The sequence below is a fragment of the Lygodium microphyllum genome, chromosome 8 (genome assembly GCF_053477565.2).
Source record: "Lygodium microphyllum isolate KBCC chromosome 8, Lygodium_microphyllum_v1.1.10, whole genome shotgun sequence".
Classification (NCBI taxonomy): domain Eukaryota; kingdom Viridiplantae; phylum Streptophyta; class Polypodiopsida; order Schizaeales; family Lygodiaceae; genus Lygodium; species Lygodium microphyllum.
Window position 1 is genome coordinate 33,515,803 of NC_141142.1, and position 17,575 is coordinate 33,533,377.

Sequence of the window (17,575 nt, forward strand, 5' to 3'; positions counted from 1 at the left end):
AGGCATGGTTTGATTTCTAAACTAAATGTATTGCGTACATTCGATGTACACAATATATCAAATCTAAATATACCAACCATCATTGGAGTATCAAATCTGCTCCATGTAAATATCAAGAAAGAGACATCACGTCATACACACTCAATACATTTTACTCAAATATGCTTTGTTATATCAAAAGTGTTACACATCTTAGCATTTTCCATGTAGGCTTTACAAAAAAGAAGCAAATATTATCATAAAAAGTGCTAGCCCATGCACTTTAAAATACACAACACAATTTGAACCTATAAGTTCCACCCTAAGCAGTTTTTGCATATACATAGTCTCCTTAGATGCGACCGTTCATCTGACGGCTCAATTGTTGCAACAAAGCATTAAACCTACTAACATTCATTTGAAACTGCAAGAACAGCAACCGACAACCCCTCTAGCAGATCACAGGTTCATGGTCATCTCCAAGCCCCCAAACGGAAGCCCACATATCGTTCACCAGCAGATTCATTAATCTGCTTGTCTCAGAAATAATTGCTGAAAGTGCCCTTACTTCACCACCCAGATCAGTCGACACTTGCTGGAGAACACCCTGCGTGTGTTTGGTCTCGCTGACAACACCATACAGACCTTTAGCCTGTTCATGTAACTCCATTGAGTACATGGCAAGCGCACTATCAACACGCATACATAAACTCGTCTGCATTTCCATCAACTCATTCATCTTGGCCTCAAGTTTTTTAAAGTCCGAAGCACCCAAAGTAGCCCTTGTGTTTCTTCGAATCTTTGCAGCTCTTGTACATTTAGCAACATGTATCTCTTGTCCCCTTGCCACCTCTTTCATTTTTCGCACATTCATTCTATTATAGCTTATACATTGGCTGTAATGAAACATATAAACAATCATCTCCAAAAATATAAATAGTAGCACTTTGACGCAATCACAATTAACAAAACTATCTTCCATACCCATGCGAATGAACCCAAGCTAGCAAGCGCCGAAGAGATGATGTTGTTGCCATTTTGTTTATTTCAACTGAATCCACTACATTCAATGGAGTCGAAAGCACTACGTCGGGAATATCTCCTATGGCTTCGCTTTGTTCCGTGGCTACACCAAACGTCAAGACATAAGTGATAGACACATTCACAACCTTCTTGAGAGTAAAGAACATGTTCCTATACATAAAGGTATCCCCAGTCTCGAAATACTGATTGGTGCCAATCCCACACGACACACAATAACTTACCAACTCACATTCGCAACCACAAACCCTAAATGCGTGAAAGAATATATGTACGCTACATTAGCACAATCTTGAGAGAAAAGAACATCTCCTATATAGAAAGATGTCCCCAATCTTGAAATACTTATTGGTGTCAATCCCATAGGACACACAATACCTTACCAACTCACATTCGCAGAGAGAGAGAGACACAAAGAGAGAGGAGCGAGGAAGGCAAACTATACAAAACGTCGCAACATATCAAAGCTACAATCATTCTATGTATCTAGTCCAATCTAAGTTACAAAAGTTCATTAGCAAAATTGCTCAGTAATCAAGAGAGAAACATAGAGAAACAGAAACTATTAAAATGGATTAAAAGTAGTTTTATAATTTGCAAGACACATACGATGTGTTTCAAAATGAAGATTTTCATCAAACAATTCATTTAAGAAGTCTTGCAAGAATTACATATACCAAGCAAACCACGACAAAGAAGCACTGGTTAACATTGCCAAAAACCTATTGTGAACCACTATTCAAAGATGCAACATTCTCTAGTGCATATCAAGGGCAATGATCTCCAATGCCAGAAGATGAGCCTGCACGGCGATTCATCTGCGTTAACATTGCTGAAAATCTATTCAAATAAACTTTCAAAGAAGTAAGTTGCACATCAAGAGCAATGTTCTCCGGTGCAACTAAGCTCTCGTTCTTGTGTGCAATCAGGTCACATACTCCATCCTCTATACGACCTGTACTATCAAGAATATCTTTCAGCTTCTCTTCTTGATCATTCAAAGATCCAGCATGCGGGCACCAATTTTTCTGAATATGCTCATAAATGTCACCTATATAACCTTTGATCTCTTCTAACTCGCCCTGTATAGTTACTGCATCAGCAAGGTGCCCTTCATATTTCTCGTCCAACAGTCTCTCAATCCTCTGTAGTCGGTCACCAATGTTCTCAGAAATTGAAATCGAAGCTTTTTGACGTCGAAATAGTGTCTTCACTTGCCTTTCAATCCCATCCAGGCGACGAATAAACCTTAAGGAACCAACGGAACTATCATGCCCTGCAACATGCTTAAATGCACAACGAACAGCCTTTTTCCTTGTGGCCTCCTTTATTTTGCGTGCATTCATTTGCACGTTAGAAGTGCACTGTATAATATCTTCTACAGACATATTCTTGTTTGTTGTAGAAGCCTCCATACTGGACAAAAAGACGCGTTAGCCTTGAGGGATATATAAAATATTCTCGAAATTTTAAAACAGCAAAAACCACCATGTCTTATACTACCAAAGTTTAACTAACCCTCTCTCTCTGCTTGTCCCTCTCCCTCTCTATACACCTAACCAACCAACCAATGCACTAAGTAACCAACCTCTAAACTAAAGTAGCCTACGAACTAAACAAACTAAACCAAGTAAGGTAAGCAACTAATCAGCCAAACTAAAGTAACTAAAGTAAACCAATAAAACTAACAACCTATTTAACTAACTAAGTTTCTAGTTAAAGTAACCAACCCATAACACATATATAAACTAAAACAAAAAAACAAACTAACCCTAAACTAAGACACAATCTTCTAAAGTAACTAAGCAACTAATCTAAGGTAAAACCTACTAAGTAACTAACCCATAACACATATATAAACTAAAATAAAAAAACAAACTAACCCTAAACTATATGTAAAGTAACAAACTAACTAACTTACTCTCTCGCTCACTCACTCTCTCTCTCTCTCTCACTCTCAAGTAACTAACACTCACTCACTCTCTCTCTCTCAAGTAACTAACACATACATAAACTAAAACAAAAAAGCAAATTAACTCTAAACTATATCTAAAGTAACTACTACCTTACTAACCCTAAACTATATCTAAAGCAACTAACACTCAAATTAAAGTAACTATTAACTAAATAAACTAACTAACTAAATAAAGTAACTAAGTTATAGTCTAAAACTAACTAATCTAAATAACTAATTAAACAAACTAACAAAACTAAATAAACAACCAAAACTAACTAAACTAACTAACCACAAATCTAACAAAACTAACTAACAACCAACAAATATATCAAAAACAAATTTACAACCTGAAGAGAGAGAGAGAGAGAGAGAGAGAGAGAGAGATCACCGACCTCAAATAGCAATCCTGACAAACAAACTGCACAAAATAAACCAAAATACCAATAAATTAAACCATACCAAGCAAACCTCTCTCTCTCTCTCTCTCTCTCTCTCTCTCTCTCTCTCTCTCTCTCTCTCTCTCTCTCTCAAAAGTAACTAACACATATATAAACTAAAACAAAAAAAACAAACTAACACACAATCTAACGTAACTACTAACTAAATAAACTAACTAAAGAACCACAAATAACTAAACTAACTAATTAAATAAACTAACTAACTAAATAAGTAAACTAAGTTCATGTAACATAGGACTAAAAGTTTACATGGGTATGCATGAAACTATTCATCCATGATTGTCTACCTAACTACTTACATACACATATACTATATCCAAATATATACACAAACACAATAACATGGATATTATTATAACCACACAATGGACCAAATAACCACAAACAACCACAACTAACTAAATAACTAACTAAACCAAATAACCACAAACAACCAAAACTAACTAAATAACTAACTAAACTAACTAACAAAACTAAATAAACAACCAAAACTAACTAAACTAACTATTTAAACCAATAACCTAATTAACTAACCAACAACCTAATTAACTAACTAATTTACTATTTAAACCAATAAATACATTAGAAAATACCAAATAAATTAGTTATAGTCTAATCAACTAACTAAATAAACTAACTAAACCAAATAACCACAAACAACCAAAACTAAATAAACTAAATAACTAAATAACTAACTAAATAAACTAAATAACTAACTAAATAAAACAACTAAACTAAATAAACAACCCTAAACTAACTAAACTAACTAAATCACTAACTAAACTAACTAAACCAACTAACCACAAATCTAATCAAACTAACTAACAACCTATTTAACTAACCTATTTAACTAACTAACTAAATAAACTAACCCTAAACTAACACAACTAACTAAACTAACCAAGTAAACTAAATAAAATAAACTAACCCTAAACTAAATACAAAGTAACTAACACACAAAAATAATTCAAACTAACTTATCTAATCAACTAACTAAACAAACCTAAACTATTAACTAAACAACTAACTAAACCAAATAACCACAAACAACCAAAACTAACTAAATAACTAAACTAACTAACAAAACAAACTAACTAACTAACTAACCAAACAAACTAACAAAACTAAATAAACAACCAAAACTAACTAAACTAACTATTTAAACCAATAACCTAATTAACTAACCAACAACCTAATTAACTAACTTATCTAATCAACTAACTAAACAAACTAACCCTAAACTAAATAACTAACTAACCACAAATCTAACCGAACTAACTAACTAAATAACTAACTAAACTAACTAAACTAACTAAACCAAATAAACTAACTAAATAAACAAACAACCAAAACTAACTAAACTAACTAACAAAACTAACTAACTAACTAACTAACTAACAAAACTAAATAAACAACCAAAACTAACTAAACTAACTATTTAAACCAATAACCTAATTAACTAACCAACAATCTAATTAACTAACTAAACTAACTATTTAAACCAAGAAATACATCAAAACACATTTACAACCTGAGAGAGAGAGAGAGAGATCACCGACCTGAAATACCAATCCTCACAAACAAACTGCACAAAATATAAACCAAAATACCAATAAGTTAGACAATACCAAGCAAAGCAACCTCTCTCTCTCTCTCTCTCTCTCTCTCTCTCTCTCTCTCTCTCTCTCTCTCTCTCTCTCTCTCTCTCTCTCTCTCTCTCTCTCTCTCTCTCTCTCTCTCTCTCTCTCTCTCTCTCTAAACTAAAACTAAAACAAACAAACTAAACCTAAACTATTAACTAAACAACTAACTAAACCAAATAACCACAAACAACCAAAACTAACTAAATAACTAACTAAACTAACTAACAAAACAAACTAACTAACAAAACTAAATAAACAACCAAAACTAACTAAACTAACTATTTAAACCAATAACCTAATTAACTAACCAACAACCTAATTAACTAACAAATTTACTATTTAAACCAATAAATACATTAGAAAATACCAAATAAATTAGACAATACCAAGCAAAGCAAACCTCTCTCTCTCTCTCTCTCTCTCTCTCTCTCTCTCTCTCTCTCTCTCTCTCTCTCTCTCTCTCTCTCTCTCTCTCTCTCTCTCTCTCTCTCTAAACTAAAACTTATCAAATTGACTGATCACCTAATACCTCAATTTTTTGGGAGCTGTAATCATCAATGAATATGCTTTAAGAGTATTAATGACTAGCCTTAATGACAAAACTAAAGATTTCTAACCTATCCATAGCTATTAATACATATGAGCTACAATATATAATAAATGGACAAGCTAATGGATGTGAATCAAATCAATCATCATCCATATTAAATGGTCCCTATCATGTCAACATATCATAACCATAATCGAGTAACTCATGTGTATCATCATAGTCAACTAACTTTGTGTACATGCACATATAATCATGTATCTATAACCATGATGAATATTATACCCTTGGGTATGATCAATGTAATCATGACAATCACCTATGCTCATGGCAGCCAAAATAAGTGTTACTATTGTGCTCATAAAAATAGGAACATCCATAACTGTAATAATAAAATCTACCATCATCATTGACATCATAGTCCATGTCTTAGTCCTTAATGATGAAAATGCTGGCTAAAAGGAAGTGATACCATCAAATAGACCTAAAGTAACAAGTGTGAAACAAATGTATTAACAAGAGATAACATGAGAAATATGTACTAGAAAATAAGCAAGTTAGATATTTGCACAAAGATGATTATTGTGAGTGCAAGGTATCCTCATGTACACATACCTAAAAATAAAGATGGTCCAATGACACTCAAAGAAAATGAAAAGTTTTTGAACATGTATGTGATCATTTATGTTCGATCCACTATATATGTGAGAGGAAATAGTTAGTTAATAATATGGTGCTAGTTAAATAGAATCTAGCAATATTGATCTCGTTGCTTATATTTAACAAATGAATGATGGTATTCACATATGACACATATCAATAGATGAAACTAGATTTTCATATAGATTATTACTTGGGTATTACTTTTATGTTGCATATTTAACAAGCCTAAGGACTCATGATTGATTTTGCAACCGACTTTGGCAAATGATACACTTTCTCTACCTCCTTCATCATAAACCGATTAAGTAGATTGAGTACACATAATTGATTAGACCAAAATTTCATGTATCACCTATAGTAGCTAGAGTCTAAAATTCTACACAAATATAAAGTAAATATTTCATAATGATTCATTTGTAAATTGTTGAGAGTGGAGAGTGAAGATGTGGCCCCTTGAGATTATCTCCCATGGGGTCTTTAAGACCCTCAAGATGAACAGTCAAAAGTGCAACTTAGGCATGCAAAAAATTGTGACCGTGCTACTTTTTGCAAAAGTAAACCTAGCCCAAAAGGTAAACCCAACTCATTATGTACCTTAAAAGTAAACCTAGCCCAATGTGTAAACCCAACTTGCCAAAAAATGGATTTGACCACCTAGGATAGCTACATGATTGTTGAAAAATGAAATGATAAGAATTTATATGTCAAAAACAACACTCACTATACATGCATATTATGTGGTTTAATGGTTTTCAATTTTGTGCTACATCCATGTGCTCATTGGTTCAAATGCCTTCATTCTTTGTATTTCCTTCAATGTTTTTATTTATCTCTAAATTTTTCTATAAAGATGCTATTATTTTAGAACATTTTAAATTTATGGAAGAGGTTTAGGCTTCTACCAAGGACTACCATATCAAAAAAGTATACGAGAAGACAAAAAAAAAATTTGCAAGCTTGCAAGGGAGGTCTAAGACAAAAATGTAAACTTGGCAAAGAGGTTTTGAAAATTTGGGAGGGGGTTCAAGAGAAGAATGTGAATTTATAAAAGTTAAACTTTGAAGATTAAAACTTTTAGGGAGAAATAATAAACTTAAGGAAATAACAAAAAGAAAAGTTTAAAGGATATGAACCCATGATCTCATGAATATAAAGTGACTTTCAACCATTATACCACACATTATGCATATATTATGATGACTACTTTTAACTTATTTTGTAGCAATTACTTTATCTGGTAAGCCATTTTAGCAACAATTTCCTAGCAACCATTTTTTGGCACGTGTTATGAGGGCTTCTATGCACATCTCAACCATTTTTTGGCAAGTTGGATTTAAATAATTGGTTGGGTTTACTTTTTAGGCCAAGTTTACTTTTATAAGAAGTAATAGATGCGATTCTTTATGCACCTAAGGTGCTTTTTTGACCATTGATCTTGATTCTCAAGGGTCTTAAAGACCTCGTGGGGATAGTCTCGAGGGATTTGGCCTATGGCCAGAGACATGACATAGTGGGCATATACTACCATTAATATCCTTTAGTCTCCCATCTACGTTGGCAACTTGGCATGCATGCAAATGAGGATCAAGAAGAGGCCTCTGGCTTTGGGTTGCTAGTTAGTGCTCCAAAGCAAAGAACAATTCAGGGGACCACATGGAAGTTGAGTATGTAGAGGCCTTGCATAATAATCAAATGGACATGGAAGAATTTGAGAAAACCCTCAAGGAGGAACTCAAAGGGATAACCAAATAGAAAAGGAGACATTACAAAGAGGCCAACAAGAAGATCATCACAACCCTTATTAGATTCTCCTTAGGAAGACTTAAGGATAGGTATGCTCTAGTTCAAAATTTTTGGAGTGTATCTCTGCTTCATGGTGAGAGATTTGAAAGATGGCTTACCCTCACTTTCAAATCAAAGGCTTCTCTAGAGTAATCAATTTTCGGTAAAGGCTTCTTCTTTTTATCTATGCTAAAAGAGAGCTCATGATGCATAGCACCCTATGTCACAAAGGTGATTTGGTTTACTCTATCCCTTGGGTTTCTCACTTTAATCCAAAAGACACATTGCAACATGAGTCCCCAATCCCAGTGGAATTTAGCAGGATTTTTATTTGCTTGATTGTAAAGGGGTTGCCATTATGGAGACCCTTGCTCATAGAGTGTTGCATGTTCATCCTAATGATTCAAGTCTCATGAAAGCTAAGAAAAAAGCCCACTTTTTGTGGGATCATAGGCTTTTCCTCATACATTAGAATCCTTTGATGTGAATGGCATTGAAATTGTTACTTACTTTGAGTTTTCATCCTTTCCTAATAACTACTATGTGTCTATGTAGAGGCTTGGGGTATTTTTGACTAAGAATGTCAACAAGGAGAACAAGGTTCTCAAAACAAGTTCCCAATAAGGTAAAAATGTGTCCCTCAAAACAATGGCAAAGAAACCTCTCATGGAGAGGAACATATTTGTTGTACTTGGGGGATCAAGGCTATGAAGATGCTTTGTCTTTTAATATGGTAGCTTTGTCAAGGAGACTCAAAATTGTTTATTGGATAGTTTGTCATTTATGCTCATCCAAGAACTTAGTTTGCCGTGATATTCTTAGAGCATGAAACCTACTAGTCTAGCTCCTCAAGAGGTCAAACTTTGACCAAAGGATTTGTTAGAAGAAATGTTTATTGGCTATATTTGCTTATGAGATTTAAGTAATAGAGGGTCTAGAGGCACACTCCTTCTAGTGAAGCCTAAGTTCTAGCCTCAAGTGGCTTGAAAGCAACTCAACAACCAAATGATAGTTGCAAATCATTCTATGGTGGATGGTCTACATTTCATAATCATATTAGTGTGTGAACCTTACAATACATCCAATGGGGAGGAATGTTGGAAACTTTTTAAGGAAATTGATAGTTTGGATAATATTATACTGGAACATGACTACCCATCTCGGCAACAGATCCCATGGTAGTGACATAATTATTGCTAAGTGAGATTAATGGAAAGATCTTATCAAAACCTTTGAGTTGTTGATATTTCTAGAATTTCCATCTAGCATAATGCCCCTTTCGCGTGGCATAATAAGCAATCCTTGATAAAGGACGACTTAACAAAGCCAAATTGTCTCAAAAAGGCTACATGATTGCACCATCACCACCTACAATTATTTTAATTGTTCCTATTTAACAAGATTCCAAACCCTTTTAAGTAAAATTATTCCTTTTTAGGTCAGGCTATACAAAATCAAGAAGGCTTAGCAATGAGCTATTATGGCAGTACAAGACTTGTTGGCTAAGGTGGGAGAAGCATATCAAAGTAGTTACCACTATTGCCAATGTATTTGGGAAGAATGGAACCAACCTTAGAATATTTTTCTAGGGCCAAGATTCCACTACCAAATAAAGAGTTAGCAAAGACCTAGCTGCTAATCTAGGGAATGCATAGTTGTAGGCTAAACTAAGGTACAATGAGCAAAACATCGACGAGTGGTTCCATCAACAAAATGTAGGCAACAAAGGTTTACATTAGAGCCAAATGGACTCTTAATGGGGAGGTTTCAAGACCCTTTTACTTCAAGGCCTTAAAGAGCAAGCATTAGAAGGAAGCCACTACACAAATCATTGATGATAATAGGGTGTCTCATTACGACGATGAGTCAATGGGGAAAGTATTCTCATCTCATCTTGCTATGTTAGTTGGAATTAATCTTGTCATGGATACTCAATTGGTAGCAACCTCAATGAAGTTTGCTTTAGAGTTGTTTGTGCAATTGCCTCTAGATCAGGCTCTCTCTTTAGCTACGCCCTTTCCCAAAGATGAAATTGTTTTGGTGGTGGGAAGGATGAAACGAGGTAAATCCCCTAGTGTGGAATCTAAGTTGATTTTTTTATCACTGGCATTTTTGGGATCTTTGTGCTCATGACAAGATGTCCTATTTCATCAATGAAGGAATGGTGAAGCTAATACCAAAAGGAGCAGATATGAGGCTATCATCATGGTGGTGTCGACTTATGCCATTGAATGTCATATACAAGATTTTAGAAAGCTCTTGCTTAAAGGATTCAATTCATTTTGTCTAAATGCATATGCATATATCACTTCATTCTAATGTGAAGAATTCAAGATGCTATCATAAACTTGGCCATGGTCATGGACCATGTAAACCATTCTAAGAAAAAGTGGGTGGTGATTAGTATGAACTTTGAACAGGCTTATGACCAAGTCACATGACCTTTTGTTCTCAAAGTCTTGGATGCATTAGGTTTAGTCCTTCCTTTTGTAAATTGGTGGCAACTTTATATGCCATAGCTTGTGTCTTAGTAATGTTCATCTTGCAAGTGAATTTTTGCATTAAAATATCTGTAAGACAAGCTACTTGTTGGCACGACTCTTTTCTTAGATTACAAATCCTTTACTTAAAAATTTGGAGCTTAAAGTTGGGGAAGGATTTTTTAAGGCCCTCTCTCTTTCTAATAACAATATTTTCTACGTACAACTTTTTGCAAATGATAACACCAATTTACTTGCAATGGAGAGAGCCTCTCCAAAAGCCATGCTTCAAGTTTATGGGAAATTCCCAAAAGCCCTAGAATCCAAATAAGTGCTTCCGAATTGGAGCTCATTTTTCTCTCCTTGATGACCTTGTAGTATGGCTTAAAGAAACGTGCTTCAAACTAATTGGTTCCAGTGTGACATTTTGATATTGGGGGTGCTTGTTAGGAATAGCTATCTCTGAGAGAGAGATTTTAGTGATAGTTGGCCAAGTTAAGAGACAAGTTAACTATGGGGTTGAGTTCAAGATGGTCTTTCTAAAAGGCTAGTAATATTGCATAACTTATTTGCATTTATTATTTCATTGTCTTCAGTTTTTCCTTTCTGTAAGTCCTGTTGGCATGAAATTGAGATAATCTTCAAGATATTCCTATGCTTGTTTAGTCATAGTAAATTAGTCCCCAGAATTGCTTGGAGATAGGTTACTTTTCCCAAGAAAAAGGCTTAGCTGATTTGGCCTCGCAGTAGCAGGATGAAGCTTCGGAATTCACATGGCACAATTGACATAACAACAGGAGAAGAGCTCGCCTAGATCATTGCTATGCAAATGGTAATGCTTCGTGGATCGGTTCTAAATGAAAACAGACTCCTCTAAATGATGTAATAGCATTTGATCATACACCCCTTTCACGTGTACCATGTTTAATTGATTATTAAGTTTTAGAAAAATAATGGATTTATGCTATATAAACGTTGTGATATCAACATACTATCTTGCTTGGAAAAAAACCTCATTTTTATTTAAAAATACATAAAATCAAAATTTCTAAAAAAATAGTGCTATTTTAAATCTAATTTTAGAAAAAGAATCATTTTCTTAAGCTTTTTGAGAGAATCTAGGGGAATCTCCTTAGGAGAAACATGTAGCTTAGCCAAAAGGTTTGCAACTATGTTAAAGGATGTAGATTATCCAAACTCTCCCTTTCAATGGTGATCATAGTATTGCATGCATATGACATGTCTACTTCGATGCGGTTATATTCCAATCTCCTAAGAGGATGGTTCAGTCCTGTGAGATTTGATCCTTCATCTTCTCCCATAGTCTTGCCCTACTCATCAAAGGGAGAGGGCCATAAATCAACCATACATTCATCACATTTCCATGCAACATCCCATTTGCATGTGTTAGGACATAAAGAACTTTGTCTAAAGCTTTAGCCAAGACATCCATCTAACCAACGTGATCTACATCATACAATTGTGCAAAAGGGTATCCTCTGTGGAAAAACGATGGGACCAAGGAATGCCATAAAGTCACCTTTGAATCCAAGTGCAAAGGCTATGATACAATCTCTCTCTTGCTAATAGTTGACCAATGAAAAGTGGAAGCCCTTACCCACATAGTTGTACTAGATGATCATTGCAGGTGCACGATATGTTTGCAAGAACCATCTAGCAAAATCCTCTTCCCTAGGGATTCTTCTCATGAAGAAGAAAAATAGTCAACACGATGAAAATATGCATACCTCTTTTTGGTTCTTTGTAGGGAAAATGCTACTAGTATCTTGAGAACTTTGGCCTTGCTTTCTACGGCATCGAACTTTCTCTCCTAGTTAAATTGTATGATGCTCTCATTCAACGATTTCTTGATTTGCTCCATAACACTAGATTGCAATGCTTTGTAGCAGATAAAGGCCTCCAGAGTTTTGGCATTCTTTGTCCTCTTCTTGCTCATCTACTCATCTCTACCCTCCCTTATCTCATCCTAGCTTCTCTTGCCGCCTTCCATTGCTTGCATCGGAGGAGGCCAAGTCTCATAGCCTTTATCTGACATTGTTGCCCTCCTAATACTTAAGGCTAATAGATGTCATCAATGGGACTTAATACCACTACGCGACCACCTATCCCACTCAATCACTCCCTTCCCTTGTCTTTCGACACATTAACAAGTGTTCTCAACTTAACTAGGGCACAATTTGAACTCAAGGTTATAGAGAAGGAAGCGGTCATTGGGGGTACACTTTGTGTGGGAAGGCCCCTTTAGCCACTCCCAACATCCTTTCTCTCTCCCTCCCTCTCTCTCTCACTCTCTCTCTCTCTCTCTCCATGCATCCACATCAACATCCAAACCCACATTTCAAATAATTCAATCTCCAACTCAGTACCCACTTCAATTGAAGTGGTTTCTTGTGGCTCAAAACACAAGATATATTAAATAAGTAGAAGGCCAGAGAACGTTCTCCTGCGTGAGTGCGTCCCTCTGAGTTCTCTCCCTCCCACCTTCATAACGTCCACTCGCAGCCATGATCAGCTGCCTCTTAACTACTAATTTGACGATTTGTTGCGTATATAAAAGGAATTCCAAGCTCGACTGAAGGAAAGGAGGACAGTTAAATTCGAAAATAATTGCGTCTGAAATTCCTTTGTTGTCTCGGTAATGGAGCTTCATCACCCCCACATGCTGCAGAAGTCCAGAGAAAGGCCGCCATGCACAGTCCTCTGGGAAGGATAGCAAATTTAATTAATACCCTCCGGCAAGTGCGATTATTATTATAAGAGCATTTTGTTAATCAGATTTTAGCTAATGGCTTTAAGGTTTTTCTCTCCTTTTAATCTTTGCTCTTTGCCAGTATGACATCAGAATCAGCAAATATAGTCATGCATCTGCAGAATGAGCAAATGTAAATCTACTTCAGTACATCTCACACTCTTGGAGATCTCACAGGATTAATAAAAAATGTTGCGCAACTACAGGAAAATTAACATTTTCAGCCCTCTGCTGACCCAATGCCACTTATATGAGTGTAATACAGAAATTAAAATAATGTTGAGAAAGGCGTGTATTTTCTTTTTTCCAGAAGGTTGAATTGAGTATGATATTGCATGAAAATATATCAAAAATATATAGCCCATTTTTTCCTTTTTTGGGGACTGTAACTTGTATCAATATTTTCCTTTTATTTTAAATACTTTCTTTTCTGCCTTCCCAAATAAAAGTAAAAGTTCTATAAAGGTGTCTTTAAAAAGACAGAAAGAATGAGTTCTTTGCAGGAATACTTCTCCTTTTATTTTAATACAAATGTCGGTAACCCATATCGTCAAATTTCCCTAAAAAATATTTAGAAATTAAGGACACCTGAAGATTTCTGAATCTTTTTCAAAATTTGTAATATTTAAACTTCCTGAGATCCTATGCTTTTAAATGTTTTTTTTTTGGGACAGCAGGGGTTGTGGTATATATCCGAGTGATGGTAATGATGAGCAGGACACACCATTTAATCAGTTTCTGCTACTTTTGGGTCTCTGAGGCCGTAGGCAATAAAGGGGCCTTTTGAAAAAATTTGAATTACAAAATTCGGATACTCTCTCTTTTCACAGGGCAGAGAGAGAGAGAGAGGGAGAGAGAGAGAGAGCCTAGAGGTGGCTTCTTTTGCATGTGGGCAGCCCAACCTCCCTCTCCCTCTCTCTCTCTCTCTCTCTCTCTCTCTCTCTCTCTCTCTCTCTCTTAGACTCTATCTAGCCTCTATTCACACACAATTGACTTTCCATCTTCCTCTGCATGGTGTCTCATTCGAGCTGGCAGTTGCTATCAGAGAGGAGGGTCTCCTTTGCTACAATTTTGTGTCTGCACTCTGTCTCAACCTACATTATTCCCCAGTGCCCCCCACTCAACCAGTCGCTGAACCCATATTCCACCCAACCAGTCATGTCTCATTGGTCGCTTTCTGTCGCTCTTCTGCCTATTCTGCCAATTCCTACGCCATTTCCTTGAATGCAAAGAAAGAAGCTCTCAATCTTGATGTGTCAAGAAAACTCTCAATATTGCAGTTCTCTGCTACTGGCCTTCAAAGAATTACCATTGCAAAGAAAGAAGCTCTCAATCTTGATGTGTCAAGAAAACTCACAATATTGCAGTGCTCTGCTACTGGCCTTCAAAGAATTACCATCACTCACAGGCACATCTCGCTTGAAGCTTAACCCACTTGGCTGATCAGAAGCTCGCTATTCCTTCCAGCATCACCAATTCGCCTCGTCATGTCTGATTCCAATCGCGGTATTATCACCTGAATTACAGTATACTACAGTCCCCACATCCCTGCATACTGCCTGCACTCGCAACATGCCAGCCCCATGGTCCTCCTGGAGGAAGATCCTCTCCTGCCGGCAAGACCTCCAATGCGCGGTCCATGATCCGAGAGGCTCCCGGCAAGACCTTGATTGTGCAGTTCATGATCCGAAAGCCTCCCGGCCCCCGTCGGGCCGGCATGATCCTGCGAAGGTGCATCATACTGTGGCCTCAGCAGCCAAGCCCGTGCATGCCAGGAAACGAACTAGCTCCTCCTCCTGCTGCTCCAAATCAGCCTGCAACAATATCAAGAATGTGATCCACAGCAATCATCCGGCGCGGGTTGCACACCGGGCGGAGAGCGAGAGTCCGCCACCACTAATGAAGAATCAGAGCAGCAGAAGCCCATGCATGCCCAAGGCCGTCGTAGACAAAGAGCACACGTTGGTGATGAGTCCTGAAGCTGGGCCAGAGATCTACAACACTAAGGCTATGCATATCAGGAAGCTCTCAGGTTGTTGTGATTGCTCGAGCATCACATTGTGCCAACCCCCTGGCCTGCTTCCTCAGAGTGCCCAACCTGCCACGCCTAGAAACAGTTCGAGCTGCAGTCACCCTAGTACTCAAGCTCTTTGTTGCAACAAATGTGGTGACAACTTCAACAAGCTTGAGGCCCTTGAGGAGCACCATGCGACATTCCATTCAGGTGCCTTAGTGACCGAAGATGAAAAAACTTAAAGCAGTATCTTTGCTTAGGCGGTCCGCATAACTGGAGATGAAATTTTTTTTAAGCAGTACATGTGCTTAAGTAGTCTGCATAGCTCTATCCTACGTTGCAAAATTTCACACAGATGATCCAATTAAGCCTTAATAACTGAAGGTGAACAAATTGTGGGTAGTATTTGTACTTAAGTAGTATACATCAGCACCTTGCAATATTTCATACAGGGGTTCCAATTGGACCTTAATTGTATTAAGGTGTACAAGTGAAGTAATCTGCAATTTCTTTGATAACGTTTTGGGTGCTCCAGAGCAACCTCAGAACATAGACTTTTTATCAGCAGGGTTTATCTATTGTCTCTTTGGCATTATATTTGAGCTGCTGGATGAGATTCTTGGAGCTGGCTATCATTTGTAGTCTCTACTCCAATTTTAGATCAGACTGTAGAAATTTGCTGAGGATCACATTGATTCATGAAGCTGATAACGTATTGTTTTCCACATCTGTATTTTCCTTGCACTGCAGTTGTAGAGTTAAAGGAGGGTGACTCTGCTAGAAGTATTGTGGAGATCATATTTCAGACCAGTTGGTTAAGGAAAGACATACCACGAGCCAAGCCGGAGCGGATCTTCAAGGTCCTGAACAGTCCAAAGACTGTAGCCAAGTTCGAGGAATACAGGGACATGGTGAAGGCCAAGGCCAGCAAGCTCATCAGCTCTAGAACCAGACACTATTCCCGATGCCAGGCTGATGGCAACGAGCTTCTGCGCTTCTACAGCACAACTGTGTCCTGCTCTTTTGCCAAGCCATGGTCTTCTTCATACTTGTGCACATCCATTACATGTGGTGTGTGCCAAGTCCTAAGGTCGGGATTCCCCATGAAGGGCCAGCCTGGTATCTTCACAACTGGAAGTAGTGGCAAGGCCCATGACTCAATTTTCTTCTCAGACGATGATTATGACTGCGGTGCCATTGGGGATGGCAGGCGTGCAATGCTCGTATGCCGGGTGATTGCAGGCCGTGTGAAGAGATTGACACATGAAAGCTCCCAGGATGGCCCTGGGGCTCTGAGTGGGTATGATTCCTTTGCAGGGGAGGCAGGCCAGTACAGTAATCTGGAGGAGCTGCTGGTCTTCAATCCAAGGGCAGTCTTACCTTGTTTTGTTGTCATCTACAGCTACTAACCCAACCCAAAGATCCATATGTTGCCTACTCCTTGTGTGCAGCGTATGTTCAGCAAACCCATGTCGATATGATTGTCATGCTTAAAGTCTGTGATCTGGGGTTTACCTAAATGGATATACATGAAAGCAAAATCTGGTATCGTATTCTTCTCAAGGAGATTAAAGTGGGGAATCCCACATCACTGCTACTCTCTTGCATTTTGCTTCAATGTCGGTCCAAAAGGTTGAAGCTGGAAAATGCAAGGGCGTAGCATTAGTAATGTTAAGATACTGATTGGCCTTCCTTATTCCACTTTTGTTATGTACTCATCAGGGATTCCCCCATGAATCCTGTTTTGCTTTGAAGGGATGGGGCCAAATGTAACTTGGGATGCTGTTGAAGATGATGCTCTCTCTCTCTCTCTCTCTCTCTCTCTCTCCAATCACACGAGACACTCCAAACAGAAGCACAAAAAAATGTTCATCTCAATTAAATATCCTTTTTCTTCTTGTAGGTCTTTTGCATTGTGAGCAAGAATCATCACTCCTATCTATAGACTTTGGGAAATACATTTTTGGTAGCAAATGAAAAAGGCTTGCAATTCAAAATTTTGGAGGGGTTTTTGAAACAAATTTCCCAAATTTAAGGGTTTAGATCTTCTATAAAATTTGATTGTTCTTATTTGAAGCATTTGTAATTCATTTATATATATATATATATATATATGGTGAAGATGTGAAATGTATTAAATTAGAAAAGGTAAGGTAAGTAGGGGATCTTGTCCTTATCAATCAAAAGCATGACTTACAAAGCTATAGCTAGCACACATTTGCCAAAAACTTGTACAAAAAG

At 37.1% G+C, this 17,575-nt stretch overlaps 1 protein-coding gene across 1 annotated transcript; it reads left to right on the forward strand.

The window, feature by feature from the left end:
- Positions 1 to 13,004: 13,004 nt before the first annotated feature.
- LOC148032132 (uncharacterized) lies at positions 13,005 to 17,336 on the forward strand. Its single transcript, XM_087682761.1, has 2 exons — positions 13,005 to 15,544; positions 16,085 to 17,336. Exons 1-2 carry the CDS (start codon positions 14,893 to 14,895, stop codon positions 16,741 to 16,743), a joined length of 1,311 nt encoding a protein of 436 aa, XP_087538887.1. The 5' UTR covers positions 13,005 to 14,892; the 3' UTR covers positions 16,744 to 17,336.
- The last annotated feature ends 239 nt before the right edge of the window (positions 17,337 to 17,575 follow it).

Bases quoted from the DNA above. Each gene is read 5' to 3' on its own strand.
- LOC148032132 (XM_087682761.1), top strand. From the start codon at position 14,893: ATGCCAGCCCCATGGTCCTCCTGGAGGAAGATCCTCTCCTGCCGGCAA. The intron at 15,545-16,084 runs GTGCCTTAGTGA...CTTGCACTGCAG, and splicing joins CCATGCGACATTCCATTCAG to TTGTAGAGTTAAAGGAGGGT.